The sequence below is a fragment of the Panthera uncia genome, chromosome D4 (genome assembly GCF_023721935.1).
Source record: "Panthera uncia isolate 11264 chromosome D4, Puncia_PCG_1.0, whole genome shotgun sequence".
NCBI lineage: Eukaryota > Metazoa > Chordata > Mammalia > Carnivora > Felidae > Panthera > Panthera uncia.
In genome coordinates, this window is record NC_064807.1 from 16,300,030 (window position 1) to 16,318,091 (window position 18,062).

At 42.6% G+C, this 18,062-nt stretch overlaps 1 protein-coding gene across 2 annotated transcripts in view; it reads left to right on the plus strand.

Annotated features, from left to right (window-relative positions):
- RORB (RAR related orphan receptor B) overlaps positions 1-18,062 on the plus strand; it is a 384,008-nt gene that overhangs the window by 336,588 nt on the left and 29,358 nt on the right. For both annotated transcript variants that reach the window (XM_049633912.1, XM_049633919.1), the window contains exon 6: positions 586-987. In XM_049633912.1, the coding sequence (XP_049489869.1) occupies positions 586-987 (402 nt within the window). The remainder of the gene's footprint in view (positions 1-585; positions 988-18,062) is intronic.

Here is an 18,062-nt window from a genome sequence, read left to right on the forward strand (position 1 = left end):
GAGCCTGCTTCGGATTCTGTGTCTGCCTCTCTCTCTGTTCCTCCCCCGCTTGTGTTTCCCTCTCTCTCTTTCTCTCACTCAAAAATAAATAAATAAACATTTATAATAAAAAGGTGAGGCATGTCCAGAGATTTAAAAAAATGAAAATCGTGAAATAATAGGGCCCTACCCAACAATCTAGGAACCCTAATGCTTAGTAGGGGAAGCTAATATTGAATGTTGGTTGACATTTTAACAGCAGGTACCATATGTAGTTTTTGGTTTGTGGATTCCCCCCCCACACACACACACACACGTAAGAAAGAACCAGGAAATATGCCTTCTAACTTCATGGCCATCAGAAATAAACTTAAGTCCTGGCATTCCTTCCTAGCTCATGGTTAGCTCTCGCTCTGCTCATACACCAGCACAACACCCCTGAACATAGCCTTTCACCAAATGTGGGGTGCGAACGCATGGGGCCTTCCGCTATGGTGCTGGGATTTTGTGCGCTGGATGCTGAGGGGACAACCGTCCGTGACCCCCCTCGGATGGATCGGGAATGATAACCCCAAGTGCCCTCTTCTGCTTGTCTCTCCAACGCAGCTGTGAAGTTCGGGAGGATGTCCAAGAAGCAGAGGGACAGCCTGTACGCCGAGGTGCAGAAGCACCAGCAGCGGCTGCAGGAGCAGCGGCAGCAGCAGAGCGGGGAGGCGGAAGCCCTCGCCAGGGTCTACAGCGGCAGCATCAGCAACGGCCTGGGCAACCTGAGCAACGAGGCCGGCGGCGCCTACGCCAACGGACACGTCATCGACCTGCCCAAGTCCGAGGGCTATTACAGCGTGGATTCCGGCCAGCCGTCCCCTGATCAGTCAGGACTTGACATGACTGGAATCAAACAGATAAAGCAAGAACCTATCTATGACCTCACCTCCGTACCCAACTTGTTTACCTATAGCTCTTTCAACAACGGGCAGCTAGCACCCGGGATAACGATGACTGAAATCGGTAAGTGGCGGTCTCCTCCCCCACCTCGCTGTTGGCAATCGCGCTTTGAAGCTGCCATGGTCTTGTTTAGGCCGGGCATTTTCTCAGGTCTAGAGTCAATGACTTGCATTCGTGGCTTCTAAGGAAAAAAAAAATGATAATAATAAGACTGTCTGATTTAAAAAGTGTGTTGTAATAAATGGCATTGTACTCCAGCCCCATAAAAGTTTATGCCAAGCAAAGGAGGAGAGAAGGAATTGAAAACGGAAAGACGCTATCCATAAAGAACAGAACCTATCTGTTGAATTTGGGCTCAATTTGGCATAAACACGGGAATTTCAGCAAGAATTCTGAGTGATGATACTATTTAAAATAATATAGGGAAGGGATGTAGAACCGGTATGTGATAACCGAATGAGCAGGTCTCTGGTTCTTGCTCTAAGATAACTTGGGACAAACCATAAGCAAATGGGACCTCAGTTGGCTTCTTTTCAAAGGCAGAGGGGTAGACCAGAAAGATGGCTAAGCCTCTTGTAAATCTGAATTCATGAATTCTACATGGGAATAGAGTCTGAATCACTGGCTGTGAAAAGAGGGTAGTCTGGAACGTCACGGAACATACGAGCAACAAATGAGTTACAGCGAACAGGGCTAGTCACAGGCACGATGGCATGATTGCTTCAGCAACCTGACCCTCCTTTGGCTGCAGTGAGCTTTGATCCCTTAAGGCGTGGTCCTCAAGAGTGCCCTGTCCCTAGGAATGCCCTCTCCCGACCTGTTACAACTTTGTTTTACCCTGTTAAGCTCAGGAGTCTATTAAATGTTTAACCAGTTGAGCTCATCAACTAACTGCCATAAAAATATTGATGGTTTAACACATGAGCCTCCTGGGTACCGAGGCTGCAGGTCTCTATCAGGCTTCATTGTGGTATTTGGGGGCTGGGGGTTGGGGAGCAAGCTCGGTCTCAGGAACCTTGGAGCAACCTCCCCCTCTCATCCTGACCTCATCCTGGCCGAGCAGAGTCCTTAAGACCCAGGCCACCTGAGTTCAAATGCTGACTCTGGCTTCTTTCAGCTGGGATGAGTTGCTGGATCCCGGCTTCCTCCTCTTTAAAAAGAGAAAAGTGTTAGTTCCTAGATCACACGGTTGTAAGTAAGAATTAAATGAGTTCATACTCGCAAAGCAGAGGGATGTTGGACACTCGGCAAGTGTTCAATTGCTCTTAGCTGTTATTATTTGGATGCCAGTCACCTTCTCTGTCTAAACTGTGAGTAGGAGCCCGGAGCCTACGAGTGTTTTAAATAAAGTTGACGTGAACACATAATGAAGCACATGCCATATGTATCCTTGGCTACTTCTGCCATCTGGGTGAGGAAGAAGTGATGTTACACAGTTATACAACCTGAAACGTTATTTCTCTCGTTCAGCAATTTAGCACGTGACCGTGACTGAAGAGGTGATTGACAAAGCCCCTGTAAAGACATTCACAACTGAGAGACACAGAAAACGGAACATCCGCTATCGCAACAAAAATTCATTATTCATTATTATTGCTCCCTTTAACCTTGTTTTTTAATGACATCACAGGCACTTCACACACATTTAATTTTTATAAACACCTTATAAGTAAAAGTAGGATTCCCATTTTACAGATGTGGACACAGAGGCTTAGAGATGTCTCATGACCTTCCCAGGGTCCTTCGGGTCCACCAGGACAGTCTGATTCCAGAGTCCTTTTGCTTATCTATTACCCTGTTACCCGCTCTGGGTTTAATACCCACGAACTGCACTGTCAACCAATAGGGACAGTCTTTTAAGGTGGGCTCACTCAATTTCCAAGAGACATGTTAAAAAGAAAAAGAAATAGGTTCCATTTTTTCCTTAATATCTAAGTGTCTGAGTCTGCTACTGATTTTGAACATCTGTATAAAACATAATGAGGCAAAAACTCGTCATCGTTGGGCAGCCTTCTGCCCCGTACGGAGACTTAGAAAGTCTTCCAAGAATTCAGAAAGCAGTTTCTCTGTGATTTAGAATCAGTTGGAAGTATTAGGGAAAGAGAACTACAGCCAAAGCCATCAAGTCTGGGTACCGTTCTCCAAGTAACACTTCCTCTCTGGCCCTCAGTCTATTTATTTATGAACTGATGCATTTGGACTACATGGTTTCAAAACGCCTCCAGATTTTCTACAAACTTCGATGCTCAGAAAAAAGCTAGCATATATTTTTCCTAAGTAGTTCTCGATGCCACTAGTCTTTAGAGTTCTCTGGATATGCTGTAAAGTTTGGAGGTTTCTTCCATCAGACTCTCAGGCATGGAATTAGATTGTCGTGGCTGGTCTCAAATTTAGCAGGCTCCTAAGCCAAAGTGTTCACTTGGTTCTCGTTTCGTTAACACAACAACGCCATCTAGTGGACACAAACTCCTGCCATGGGTATCAAAAGTAGGTACCTTTGACAAGCGGCAGTAATGGGATATACTGTTCTTTCCTGCACCATCCAGAAAACTGCCACTCATTTCACGAAAACATCCGCAACAGGATCGCTGGGCAGAAAGGCATCAGTAGTGTGGGGTGGTGGTATGATTCTAGAGCTGAATTTTGCCTGAGTTCAAAACCGGGTGTGCCCTTTCCCGTGAGCAAGTTACCTAATGGCCTCTTTGAGTCTCAGTTGTAAACCTGGAACAATAGTAGTCCCACCAGTGTGTGTTGATGAAGTGAGTTAATATTCCTAAGTTCTTAGGACAGTACCAATCAAGCATTCGCCTTATTATAATAGAAATGGTATTGCAATTTTATTCATCTCACGATAATTAATAACATTACCAGCTGTTACAAACAATATAATTACCTTTTATTGAGCACCTACATTGTGCTGAGCAACGTCCTATATTTAATTTTCATAACAATTGTATTATGCCTATTATGGAAGTATGTTTATGTCCATTTTACAGATGAAAAAAAGGCTCAGAAGTTACAAAACTTTTAAAAAAAAAGCATAATAAACATACGAGCTCAGGTCTGAGTAACATCAAAAGCGATTCTTTGGACCATCATATTATATGTCCTCCCACCAGACAAAGGGAGCCCCTCGCAAGTTAGTTGGCATTCCCATAGCAAAACATGCTTGGTGTTTGTTGCCTGCCTGTTGCTCTTCTAGGTGCTGCAAAGGAGCTCTCAGAGTGGGAAAGCTGACCTTCTGACCTGACTTGATTTTTTTTATGTTGATTTTCATTTTGAGAGAGACACAGAGAGACTCTCAAGTGGGGGAGGGGCAAAGAGAGAGAGACACGGAATCTAAAGCAGGCTCCAGGCTCTGAGCTGTCAGCACAGAGCTTAATGAGAGGCTCGAACCCGTGACCTGTAAGATCATGACCCGAGCTGAAGTCAGACGCTTAACCGACTGAGCCACTCAGATTCCCCTGACCTGACTTGATTAATGAGCATCTATACTAATCTAGCTGGTGACAAGCTATCACAGAACAAACCCTATGCAGACAAAAGAGACAGTCTGATTTTAGCCACATTTTTGACTGGGTGAATTGAAGGCTGTAAGGGCGCTACGGGATTTCTGAACATCGTGCTTGGCTGTTAGAAGCCCTGGTCTGCTTCCTCTGGTTTCTGAAGGAACAGTGAACTGTGTACAAGCAGGACACTATTCTGATACTGAATTATCATAAAAACAGCTGTAAAACCGGACTAGTTCATGTAGAATATGGCCTTACAGCTTGGAATTGTTTAATAAAAATACATGTTTATGAACCATCAAACAGGGGTGCCTGGGTGGCTCAGTTGGTTAAGCATCGGACTCTTGATTTTGGCTCAGGTCGAGATCTCACATTTGGTGAGATTGAGCCCCACGTCGGGATCTAGACTGATGGTGTAGAGCCTGCTTGGGATTCTCTCTCTCCCTCTCTCTCTTTCCCTCCCCCACTCTCTCTCTCTCAAAATAAATAAATAAATATTTTATAAAAAGCATCAAACAAGTGTATAAGCAAAAGCACGCAGATCCCAAAAAGTAAGCTTAAGGAATATCATCAGAGTCAGGAATATCCCCCAGAAAATCCAAACTTGTCTTTCTAAAAATGTACCAAAGAAACTACAGACTTCTTAGGTTAAGGACCTAAGACTCAATGTAAGGAGAGAAGTGTAGAAAATGCATGTTAGCCATTTTGAACCTCATAGCAATGCCTTCAAGTGGGTAGTGACGAAATCATTCCATTGTGCAGATGAAGAAATTAGGGGATTTTCCTCGAACAGAGTGAGTTAAGTGGTAAAGCTTAAATTCCAACGTAGGTTACTACCTCAGACTGCCAGGCGTTCTTTCAAAAACATATTTTTGAAATGTGCCAGGCACTCACAACCAGCAGACCGTGGCTCCTGCCCTCACCAGCTACGAAGTGGACATGAAGAAAAATCATTGCAATTCAGTGTGTCCTTTACTGTAAGTCCTGGGCATGATGTTACCACAAACCCTCCTGGAGGTGAGGAAGAGGGGGGTATGGCTTGCCCCGAGCCATATCTCTTATCAGAGATGGCTTCTTCCCATGGTCTTGGTAAGACAAAACAAAATGTGGATAAACAAACAAAAATATGAAACATGTCAAGAATCATATCCTTGGGTTTCTCAAAATCCCATCGGAGGAAAAGCGATGAAATAAGGCAGGAACAAAAGTAAGCTGCAAATGAATATTTAGGCAGGAGTATTAACTGGGTTTAGCTGGAATTTCACTGCAAGCTGGCATGAGGATGTGTTCTATCTTTTGGGGTAAAATTTTGCAGTGGTTGGTGGTAGGGAGGGGATGCTGGGGAAGGGGTACCCAGCAAGCAAGCAAAGAAGAAAGGGGAGACTCTTGTATGCCCTCCCCGCCGTTGCTCTCAGATGGGCTGGGGGATTCCGAAGGACTAATACTCTTAACAAAAGCCCATTTAAGTTCAAAGATGATTGATAAGGGGAGCCTGGGTGGCTCAGTCGGTTAAGCGTCCGACTTCAGCTCAGGTCACGATCTTGCGGTCTGCGATTTGGAGCCCCGCGTCAGGCTCTGGGCTGATGGCTCAGAGCCTGGAGCCTGCTTCCGATTCTGTGTCTCCCTCTCTCTCTGCCCCTCCCCCATTCATGCTGTGTCTCTCTCTGTCTCAAAAATAAATAAACGTTAAAAAAATTTAAAAAAAAAAAGATGATTGATAATGTATCTGTGAGGTGCTAGACAACAAGATAGTCCAAATAACCAAACAAATGCTTTCATTTCTTTTTAATTTTTTTAAGGTTGTTGATTTGTTTGTTTGTTTTAATTTACATCCAAATTAGTTAGTATATGGTGCAACAATGATTTCAGAAGTAGGTTCCTCAGTGCCCCTTACCCATTTAGCCCATCCCCCCTCCCACAACCCCTCCACTAACCCTCTGTTTGTTCTCCATATCTCTTTTGTTCTCCATATCTCTTATGTTCTCCATATCTCTTATGTTTTGTCCCCCTCCCTGTTTTTGTATTATTTTTGCTTCCCTTCCCTTATGTTCATCTGTTTTGTATCTTAAAGTCCTCATATGAGGGAAGTCATATGATATTTGTCTTTCTCTGACTAAATGCACTCAGCATAATACCCTCCAGTTCCATCCACGTAGTTGCAAATGGCAAAATTTCATTCTTTTTGATTATCGAGTAATACTCCATTGTATATATATATACCACACCTTCTAATCCATTCATCCATCGATGGACATGTGGGCTCTTTCCCTACTTTGGCTATTGTTGATAGTGCTGCTATGAACATTGGGGTGCATGTGCCCCTTCAAAACAGCATACCCGTATCCCTTGGATAAATACCTAGTATTGCAATTGCTGGGTCATAGGGTAGCTCTATGTCTGATTTTTTGAGGAACCTCCTTACTGTTTTCCAGAGTGGCTGCTGCATTGGTGTGCATTCCCACCAGTGCAAAAGTGTTCCTCTTTCTCCTCATCCTCACCAACATCTGCTGTTGCCTGAGTTGTTCATGTTAGCCATTCTGACAGGTGTGAGGTGGTATCTCATTGTGGCTTTGTGTTGTATTTCCCTGATGATGAGTGGTATTCAGTATTTTTTCATGTGTCAGTTGGCCATGTGGATGTCTTCTTTGGAGAAGTGTCTATTCGTGTCTTTTGCCCGTTTCTTCACTGGATTATTTGTTTTTTGGGTGTTGAGTTTGATAAGTTCTTTATAGATTTTGGATACGAACCCTTTATCTGACATGTCGTTTGCAAATATCTTCTCCCATTCCATTGGTTGCCTTTTAGTTTTGCTGATTGTTTCCTTCGCTGTGCAGAAGCTTTTTATTTTGATGAGGTCCCAATAGTTCATTTTTGCTTTTGTTTCCCTTGCCTCTGGAGACATGTTGAGTAAGAAGTTGCTGCGGCCAAGATCAAAGAGGTTTTTGCCTGCTTTCTCCTCGAGGATTTTGATGGCTTCCTGTCTTACATTTAGGTCTTTCATCCATTTTGAGTTTATTTTTGTGTATGGTATAAGAAAGTGATCCCGGTTCATTCTTCTGCATGTCACTGTCCAGTTTTCCCAGCACCACTTGCTGAAGAGACTCTCTTTACCCCATTGAATATTCTTTCCTGCTTTGTCAAAGATTAGGTGGCCATACGTTTGTGGGTAAGTTTATTTATTTATTTTGAGAGAGAAAGAGAGCAAGTGAGTAAGGGAGGGACAGAGAGAGAGGGAAAGGGAGAGAGAGGGGCAGGGAGAGAGAGAATTCCAAGCAGGCTCTGTGCTGACAGGCCCATGTGGGGCTCGAACTCACAAACCTTGAGATCACGACCTGAGCTGAAACTAAGAGTTGGATGTTTAACAGACCAAGCCACCCAGGTGCCCTGCAAATATGCTTTTAAAAACAGTAGGGGAAATCCATCAAGGTAGCTGTGAGGTTAAGGGGATAAACTGCCTTTTACACACATTACCTGAGTTGGCTGTCGTATTTAGTAATTTTCTCTCCAGATAAAGGCAAAGAAATATGAACTCCTTGGTCTCGCCTATATAATCTTAAATGTAGATTTAGTTTCATCTTTCTTGTGTGTTATGTTTATGGAGCCTGAAATTTTAAGCATCAAAACTAGACATAAACCTCTTTTTTGAAAAAAGTTACCTGTTCCAGATGCCGAGTATTAATAGAGGAGAGTACAAAAAGAGAGGAGTATGAAAGTGATCCAGTCCCTTCCACTACCACTTTATTCTATGAAGTCTATACAGAGACAGAGTGGATATCGCTAGTGTGTTTTATTTGGGGGATTCTATCAAGATTGCTGTTTTAATTGTTACTTATTAACACGAAGCAGGTGCTATGGTCTTAAGGCAGCACCTTTAATGACACATGCTTCTACAGATCAATCTCCTATAACTGCTTAAATCTATCTATGCATATTCACATGTATATTTAATAAATATACATTTCTCTATGCATATTTAACTACTCGTTCAGCTATGGTACAGGGAATAGAATTTAACTCTAGCTACATATTTCCCTCGTCCCTCTCATGGCACTGGTAGCAAAGACAGGTAGGCACGCGGTTCCAGAACAACTGTCTGCTTAGTCATTGAAATGGATAAAAATAGACTAAATGAGAAAAATGATTCGAACAATAGGGGAAAAGGAAAATGCAGTGTTGTTTGTTTTTCTTGTCTTGCTTTTGGAGAAGACACCTTGTGAGCTTCCACTGTTCTCTAATACCTCTTGCTCCCTTCCCCAACCACAGGCCCTTTGCAGGTAGTTTAGGGACCACATTGAAATTGAGAGTCCTTACTCTACATGCTCGCCATGTGACTTTGTTCAAACTTGGTTCAGCTTTCTGAGGCTCCGTCTCTTCATCTGAAAAATCAGGTGGATTGCATATAATGACTTTGAAAACCTATGACTCTCCCCTCTTGTGGTGGGAGCTTTGATCCTATGTATAGACATTCCCTTTGTTACAGCCACTTCCCAAAGAGAAGGGTAGGGTGGTGGAGAGGGGGGCTTGCTGGCAACTAGACTGTCCTGAGAGAAGCTCAAACCCTAGCCTGAGACCATGGCCAGCCCTGCCTCCTTCACAGGGAGGAAGACCTTAGGGGGTGGGATGACCCTGTCCGTGACGCAGTTAATAACCACAGTCAAACCAGAACTATGTACCAGCGTCTTCTCTCCATTTCTGCTCCTGAAAAAACAAAACAAAACAAAAACAAGAAACCAGATTAAAATGAGCATCAAGGATAACCAGAGGCAGCTGAAAAAGAAGGTGGCAACCAATCTCCAAATGCCCCAAGTTTAGGTACATTCAACGTAAAGGATGAAATGCTGTACAGACATAGCTTCAAGGTAAATCAACCTGTCCTCACCTCCCAGACCTACCCAGATCACCTTGGTCAGGTCTTACTCGATTCCTCTGAAATTTTAACACCCCTTTGTTCTTTGCCACCTGCAGGAGAGGCTGCTATTTCTGGAATCCTGCTTTCTATCTTAAAAGAAATTTCCTGAGTATGGGGACTGGGCTAATCAACTCCATTTGTCACATTTCTGGGATCTCTACCGTGGTCACACTATTGTATTGACCAGTCCGTAGCCATGCATTATTCTAGAGTGTCCTAGGATCAGGGAACTATAGTTCTTTTCTAGGGTCATTCAAATCCATATCCTTCTAGATTTTCTTCAATAACCTCACAAAGATGATCTAAAATCACCCACTGATATGTTGCACCCACTTTAGTATCATGCTGAGTGCAGGAATTCTCCACAACTGGAGTAAATGGCATAATGGATACAAAGTACTTTGTGACCAGCAAGGCTCTATAAACAAATATAAATATGGCTGACATTATAAGCAATACAAAGACATACATGCAATTCAAGTATTTGTACATGAATGCATATTAGTCCCTACATGCTTGTACCCCCACTAATACAGCTTTCCTAATGTGCTAGCATTCACTATGTGAGGAAATTATTCCAACTCACCTTTTCGAATTTCAGTTGAAAATGTGCAAAATTGAGGCGCCCGGGTGGCTCACTCGGTCAAGCGTCCGACTTCAGCTCAGGTCATGATCTCACAGTTGGTGGGTTCGAGCCCCACGTCAGGCTCTGTGCTGACAGCTCAGAGCCTGGAGCCTGCTTCAGATTCTGTGTCTCCCTCTCTCTCCGCCCCTCCCCTGCTCACACTCTGTGTCTCTCTGTCTCTCAAAAATAAACAAACGTTAAATTTTTTTTTACAAAAATGCGCAAAATTGATCTTCCTCAGTGGACTTTTCCTAGAGATATGAGTTTGGGATTAATTTTTGATTCAGAATTCAGAACATCATAAGAAAACTCTAAAATCCACCAGCCAATCAATCAATCAATAAATATTGAGAAGCTGCCAGAAAACCAATTCTACTTTATATACTCAATTTCAAAAGCCATAGTAGATATGAAATATTCCACAGTAAGGAAGAGGAAAGGAGAGAGAGATTCTGCCTATGGCTTGTGGAGGGAGGAAATGTCTATGCTTATAAGGCAGCCTCTGAAATAGCCCCCACGTCAGAAGAGCGTCTCAGGTCATTGAGAGCTTTGACACTGGCTCTTAGTGAGAGCCCTGAGTTGCTTTTCCACTGACTGGAGTGGATATGTACCACTTTCACCATAGTCTCAAGCACCTATTTTGGGAAGAACTGGTTAAGGTTAACCACGTGTTCCACATGGGCCATGGAACACAGACATGGCATTTGATGGCCAGGTGACTGGAGGTGAATACACTTGGGTTTTGTTGGCAGAAGATACAACCAACTTCAGAGGCTCTCCTGCTCAACAGGTACAGGATTTACCTCTGTGATGTTCACAAATGTGGGGAGATCTGTTGGAAGTGTTCCAAGCTGGAAAGACTTTTTGTTTGTTTGTTTTACTTTATTATTGCTTTGCTTTTATTTTAGGATATAAACTTTTTCCTGTGACAAAATGCCTTCAACGCTGAGGAGAAAAAATTTTGCTCTTTAAATTTGAGTCACATTTGTAAGACTCATTGTGGAACTGCTCTGTGGTTTTCAGACAGGTTTGTCGTAGGACGATTTGGTGCTAGATGACTTAGAAAAAACTTATTTTAAAACACTAGTCAATTAAAGGCCTTATTTAAGTAATCAAGTTACTTTTAAAATTTTAGATTAAATGTTTGAAAATGTAAAAGTTACCTCCAAAGATTTCCTCTGAATTAGTTTTTCCTTAAGGTCAGAAGTACATTGACTAAAGGGGAGGAGGAGGAAATTGACGGTCAATCCAGGGCACCTGGGTGACTCAGTCAGTTAAGCGTCCAACTCTTTTTTTTTTTTTTTCTAATATTTATTTATTTATTTTGAGAGAGAGAGAGAGATAGAGTGCGAGGAGGGGAGGGGCAGAGAGAGAGGGAGACACAGAATCCAAAGCAGGCTCCAGGCTCTGAGCTGTCAGCACAGAGCCCAAACGCGGGGCTCAAACTCACAAACCTGAGTTTGATCATGACCTGAGCCAAAGTTGGATGCTTAACCGACTGAGCCACCCACACGCCCCAAGCATCCAACTCTTAGATTTTTTATTGTTTAACATTTATTCATTTTTTTGATAGAGAGAGACAGATTGTGAGTGGGGGCCGAAGCAAGCTCCAGGCTCTGAACTGACAGCACAGAGCCCGACGCGGGGCTCGAATTCACGGACCGTGAGATCATGACCTGAGCTGAAGTTAGACGCTTAACCGACTGAGCCACCCAGGTGCCCCCCCACCAAGCATCCAATTCTTGATTTGATTTTGGCTCAGGTCATGATCTCACAGTTAGCGAGTTGGAGGCTTGTGTTAGGCTCCGTGCTGACAGTGTGGAGCCTGCTTGGGATTCTCTCTCTCTCAAAAATAAATAAGTAAACTTTAAAATTAATTACCTAACGGTCAATCCGTATGCCAACAAAATCCAAATAGAAAAAGTCAATCCTAATGATGGCCCTGAGCAGTTTTCATAATTAGGTTTTCATCATTTGTGACCCACTAATTGTCCTTTGGGTAGGGTATGGAGGTGCAGTTTTTTTCAAGAGAGCAGGGAAGGATTTTAATGGGCTCTGACTTACCTTGTTCTTGTTTGTTCTGAGACTCTTCAAATGCGTTTCAGACTGTGAGCTGTACCCTCACTGTCTGTAAGTCTGAAAGACTTCCCCTTATGAATCAAAACAAAGAGAAATTCCTACGTAGCCCCTCAGACTCAAGTCTCCATGCTTCACACAGCCCTTAGAAGATGTCTCTGCTGCTAAATCCTTCTGTAGATAGAAAATCAAACCCAAAGACACTAAGACTCTAAGATATTACGTGACGTCCCAAAGGGCACAAAGGAGAAGTCTAAAGGGGTCCATATTGGCTTCTGCTGTTTTACAAGATAGCTCCCTTAGAACTCATCAACTCTAGGACATTGAAGTAAGTTGATGTTTTCTGATTGTTCTTTGAAGGAGATCTTTCACTGTGAAAGTTAACTTTGAAATGTAATGTTTTCATAATAGACTCCTTCTCAATTTTATTAGCTAGTTTGAAGAAAAGAAACTATAATTTCGCCCCAAGTTAGACATATACCATTGCAATAAAACAAAACACTTGGTGATTCCAAACAGCTTTCCATTATTAAATTATTAAGAAAGCCGCCCCTTGATGGTTCATTTCTTTTGCTGCTCGTGACGCTTTTTTCATTTGGCTTTAACACAAATGCTGGATAGATTCTTTCAGTTTTTCTTTATGCTTTACATTGTGCTTCCTTTCCTTCTATTAAAATGCTCTTACCTGAGCCTCCCGAAATTTGAGAAAATATTAGCCATTTTATTAACCATCCATTCATTCAGTCTTTGCTCAGATATTACTGTTACTTATCTGATTTTTTCATTGTTTTTCTCTGTGTTCCTATTTTGTTGAACTGTGTGGATCACCTTTTCATCATTTTTTATAGTTAAGGACATCATCTCTTATTTTGTTAATGTATTTTTTCTGAAGAACTCTATGCACATTTTGGTTTCAGTCCACATGAAGTACAAATCTGTTATGCCAGTTTTTGATAACATAATTGGCAATAGAATTTGTATGAAAAGGAGACCAGAAGCTGTCTTAATTCACTGGTGAGGGAGTAATGGTGGTTAGACGGTGAAAGTGAGCCAACAAAGGGACTGTGGGTTATTTATGCCCCAGCTCCTTCTTAAAAGAATTTGAGAAACTTAAATGCTAAAAATATACTACTTTCCTGTCGAGGCTATGTGTCACTGATAGGTGGCTGTTTTAATTAAGCTTAAAGGTTGTTGATGTTTTTATGCTGACAGCACAATTCTATTTATGCTAGAAAAACAATAATCACTAAGTAGAGATGAGAAAAACCAGAAAGGTCTTAAAATTGACATTGTCCTCTCTGACACTGTCTCCTAGTGCATCCTAACCAGTACACTTGTTCTATTTAATGACAGAAAATGTACAAAACTAGCGGTCTATGGTCAAAAAGCAAAAAGCACACTGGGTTAAATGTTTCACTTTTCAACCAGTTGTTCTAATATATTATAGTCACTGCCTCGGAGCGTGGATTCTGAGGAATCGTGATATCCCAAAAACCTAACACAGGCACTTAAAACTCGCCTTGAGCAAGTCCGTAGAGATATCCTGGCATTCATTCAAAGTAAATCCCCTAAGAATTCCACTTTCACACTAGTAGTACAAACGAAACAGAGAATTGAGTGGTTCTCTAGATCCTTAAGGCAAGTGATAAATTAAAAATTCATTAATCATTTTGATGGAGGCTGAGATACAGTATTTTAGGGAGGATACTTCCAAGTTTAAAAGAAATCTCTTGTGGAGGAAAATGAATAGAGGGTATAGTTCACCAAGAAGAAGCCGTACTTTCTCATGAAAAAAAAAAAAAAAAGGAGGGGGAGGAGAAAGAATTAGGAAGTTCAGATGCAACCCCCTCTAGTCCTATATATAGCGTGGAGTCTCAGCTTTCTCGCCTTGGTACAGTTGGGCCACGGCGCTCTTGGTAATAACACTGAAAGCAGCAGTTTTTAAAGATATACTCAACTTTCCCCGCTCCCAGGATGTGGGATTCTAATGAAACCACCTGTGTAATCCGTGTCAGAGATGCTGCAGCCTTTGGAGAGCACCGTTTGCTGAAATGTCTAGTGAGGGCTAAAATAAGCCCCTTTGGTGGAAAAAAACCCGCTGAGTGGTTGAAATCAGAGTTGCAGAAGGTCACTTGGTATTTTAAAAGCTGCAAGCTGGTCCTCATTTTATAGCATCAGAGTTATAAACAAGAAATTGTCACCTTGCTTGTCAGTTTATGTATTTCTCACTGAAATAGACACACGTAGCCTTTTTTTCTGCAGAGAATTAATTAATTTGGACGACTTGTTTCCAAACTGCTTTGCTGTGCGGAGCAGTACATATGAAAAACTATTTTTCGTGTATTTCTTTAAGGGTTACTTCCAAATATTATTTTTGGCATTGTGTTATGATTGAGCTTTTTAAAAATTTTTAATGTTTATTTTATTTTTGAGAGAGAGCGAGCACACATGCAAGTGGGAGAGGGGCAGACAGAGAGAGGGAGACACAGAATCTGAAGCAGGCTCTGAGCGATCCGCACAGAGCCCGACATAGAGCTCAAACTTGTGAACTGTGAGATCATGACCCGAGCCGAAGTCAGACGCTTAACCGACTGAGGCACCCAGGCACCCCTTTCTTTTTTTTTTTAATGTTTTAATTTTGTTTACCTGAAGCAGGCTCCAGGCTCTGAGCTGTCATCACAGAGCCCGACTTGGGGCTCAAACTCACGGACTCGAGATCATGACCTGAGCCGAAGTCAGACGCTTAACAGACTGAGCCACCCAAGAGCTCCAATGTTATGATTGATCTTTAAAACTCCCTTTACCTTTGTGAACTTTATCATATGCATCTCAACCATCTCTAAATGCTTTAAGGAAAGACTTCCTTCCTACTTTTTTGATGTATTCAACAGATCATGATGAAGATTGATGTGGATGGGGGAGAGGTGTGCACAGAGACTAGGGAGCCAACTCACTTCTGGAATTATTTAGATACAGTCCATTTGGAAATGGAAGAAAGAGGTTAGCTCCAGCCCCAGGGTTCTGTAATTTTTGCACACACCACTGAGAATTACCGTCAATTTTATTCCAGCTTTCTCTGCAAAATTTTAATTTTTCTCTTCATATCGCCCACATCGTAAGTGGATTTAAGATTACCCCTAAGAGTTCCAGAGAAGTGTGACAATTTTAAAAATATATTTTTTAGAATTTTTTCATCAACAATGGTAATTTGCTTATATCAGTTACTTTCTTTTTTATTTTATTTTTTTATATCAGTTACTTTCTCTTTATTGGGGGACAATTGGCATACAAAAATCTGTTCCTATTATTAAACATACAACTCAGTGAGTTTGGAGATACGTGTACCAAAATCTGTGCCATAAACATTTCCCTATAACAGTTATTTTAAAGATTTCTAGGATGACTCCTACACTTGACTCAGATGTTGTTATTTCTATCTCATAAAGAAAATTACTTAATATGTGAAGTTACCAACTCTATTAGTCGCTTATAAGTCTTGTGTGCCAACAAGCCTTCCTTCAAGAAAAGTAGCAGGGTCAAAGTCTAAAAACAAACAGCCATTTTATTGGGGGGGGGGGGGGGGTGGCAGGGGTAGAGAGAAAGTGAGAGCAAGCCATTTTTTCATACAATTTATAAACAGAAAATAAGGATCATAGACTTGATATTAACCTGTAATTACACACCCAGTTTTCCCTTGCCAGCATCTATGTTTGCATTTCACCTCACCAGGATCGAAAAGAAGTGACTGAGCATATAAAATTGTTTTTGTCTCATTCCTTGACATCATCTTATAAACTAGCAAAGCAGCTTGCATACTCTTAGTGAGCGAGACAAACCACTATCTCACTGAACATGTACAGAACACATATACAATCTTAACTCCTGAGAAAATGTAGCTGTGTGTTCCTATCCACTCTAGAAATATCTAGCCTCATCCCCGATATCAGGAAGAGCAGAGGGTAGAGTTCATGGACATTGCTTCTCGGGGCGGGAAACTTTCCCCTTTGCCAGTCACCTGGGCCATACTGCTGTCGAACCCCTCATCCCAGCACCGTGCGGGCGGGCTCTGTCTTTAACATGTGCCATCCAGGGCCCAAGCTGGTTAAAGAATCCGACGAGAACTGGGCCCTAACAAGCAACTGCAATCCAAGTCCGGGAAACGGATGAAGGGTGTGCGATTGCCCAGAAAGATTCTCTGTCCTCTACTCTTTTACCTCAGTCTCTTTGTCTGGGCTTCTCATGTGGTCGGTCCCTGGAGAGGACTGCGTTTACTATTACCTTTTCTGTTTTTCCAGGCAAGGACTCTTGAAAGTTCCTTTGGCTTCTAGCAGGAACTTTGTATACTGTGTTCTTTGTCTCTCCCTTTGTCCCCTTCCTCTTAAATCCTTCTCCCCTTTTCACAACCGCAGACTCTCAGTCCAGGCAGACCATCTCCTCTAATGGCCATGCATCTTTCTCATCGACAGAACGTGCCCTCGGGCCCTGCTCCCGTGGGACCAAGTCTAGCTTTACCCTGTGTTTTATTGACCTGAGCCTTGAGAGGGCCGTCAGGTTTTGCATGTGGCTTGCCTCTGCATGGCAGACCCATGGAACAAAGTGGGGAAGGGCTGTCCTGCAGCTGCCACTACTGTGTCTTTACTGTCGCTGATAGTTATAAATCTTATGTCAAACAGAGATTTGCCTTCTATTTCTCGCCACAAGGGCATGGGAAATAATAGCGCATGTTCGATGTTTGACCTCAAAGCCATCGTGCGTGCTTAGGCTTTAAGATGTCACGGTTCAAGGGGCACCTGGGTGGCTCAGTCGATAAGCGTCCGACTTCAACTCAGGTCATGATCTCACGGTTCGTGATTTTGAGCCCCGCATCGGACTCTGTGCTGACAGCCCAGAGCCTAGAGCCTGCTTCGGATTCTGTGTCTCCCTCTCTCTCTGCTCCTCCCCCACTCACACTCTGTCTCTCTCTCAAAAATAAATAAACATTAAAAAAATTAAAAAAAAAAAAGATCTCACGCTGACGGTACAGAGCAAGTTACGTAATACAGTACAGAGCCTGCTTGGGATTCTCTTTCTCCCTCTCTCTCTCTGTCCCACCCCTGCTTGCACGCACACTCTCTCTCTCTCAAAATAAATTAAAAAATAAAAAAAGATTTTTGAACAAAGGATCAGTATAAGCTTTCTAAAATCCTTGTGAAATAAAGCAGAAAATGGAAGAGTGGGTGGGCGGGAGGGTGGGTGGATGGATGGGTGGGTGGATGGATAGATGGACATTTTCAATATTACCTTTATTAACTCAACATTGGTTGAGCACCTTCTGTATTTAATGTTCTCTCCACCCCCTCTCAGCCACATCTTCTGGTCCTGTACATAATATTTCAGAACTGTCTTGAATCCAGAACCTCCTCGTATCTTGCTTGAATGGTCACCAACCCTGATTGATCTCACGTACTCCCTAATGCCACCTCATCTTTCTGCCATGGCCAAGGTCACCTTTGTAAGACAAAAAACTGACCGTGTCGTTCTCCTGCTTCACAGCTTCTGCTAGCTCCCCGTTGCCTAAAGTTAAAATCCAGATTCCTCGGCGTGCCTTACTCAGCTGTCGGATCTCTAGTGACAATTTCCTTGCCTGGTCTCATTTCTCCCCATCTCTCCACGCACTCTGTGCCGCAAGCACGATAGTGTTCTTGCCGGAAAAGACAACCGGATTTCAAAACACCACTTGCTAGCTCTATAAAAATGGATCTAAAGTCACTCCCTCATTCCCTCAGTAAGAGGGAAATTGGTTGTAAAAGGTGAGGACTGTAAGGACATGAAATGTAATGTGAGAAATTATCTAGCTCCTAACTAGCTTTCTATCTGTACCTTTGTAATGTCGCTCCCTCTACCTGAGGTATACCTATCTCTTCTCCATGTGACAAACCCCTCCTCAGACCCAGATCAACAGGCAGCTTCTCTGTGGTTATATTCCAGCCTCCTCCAGACTGAGTTAGACACATTCTTATTTGAGCTCCCACAATAACTC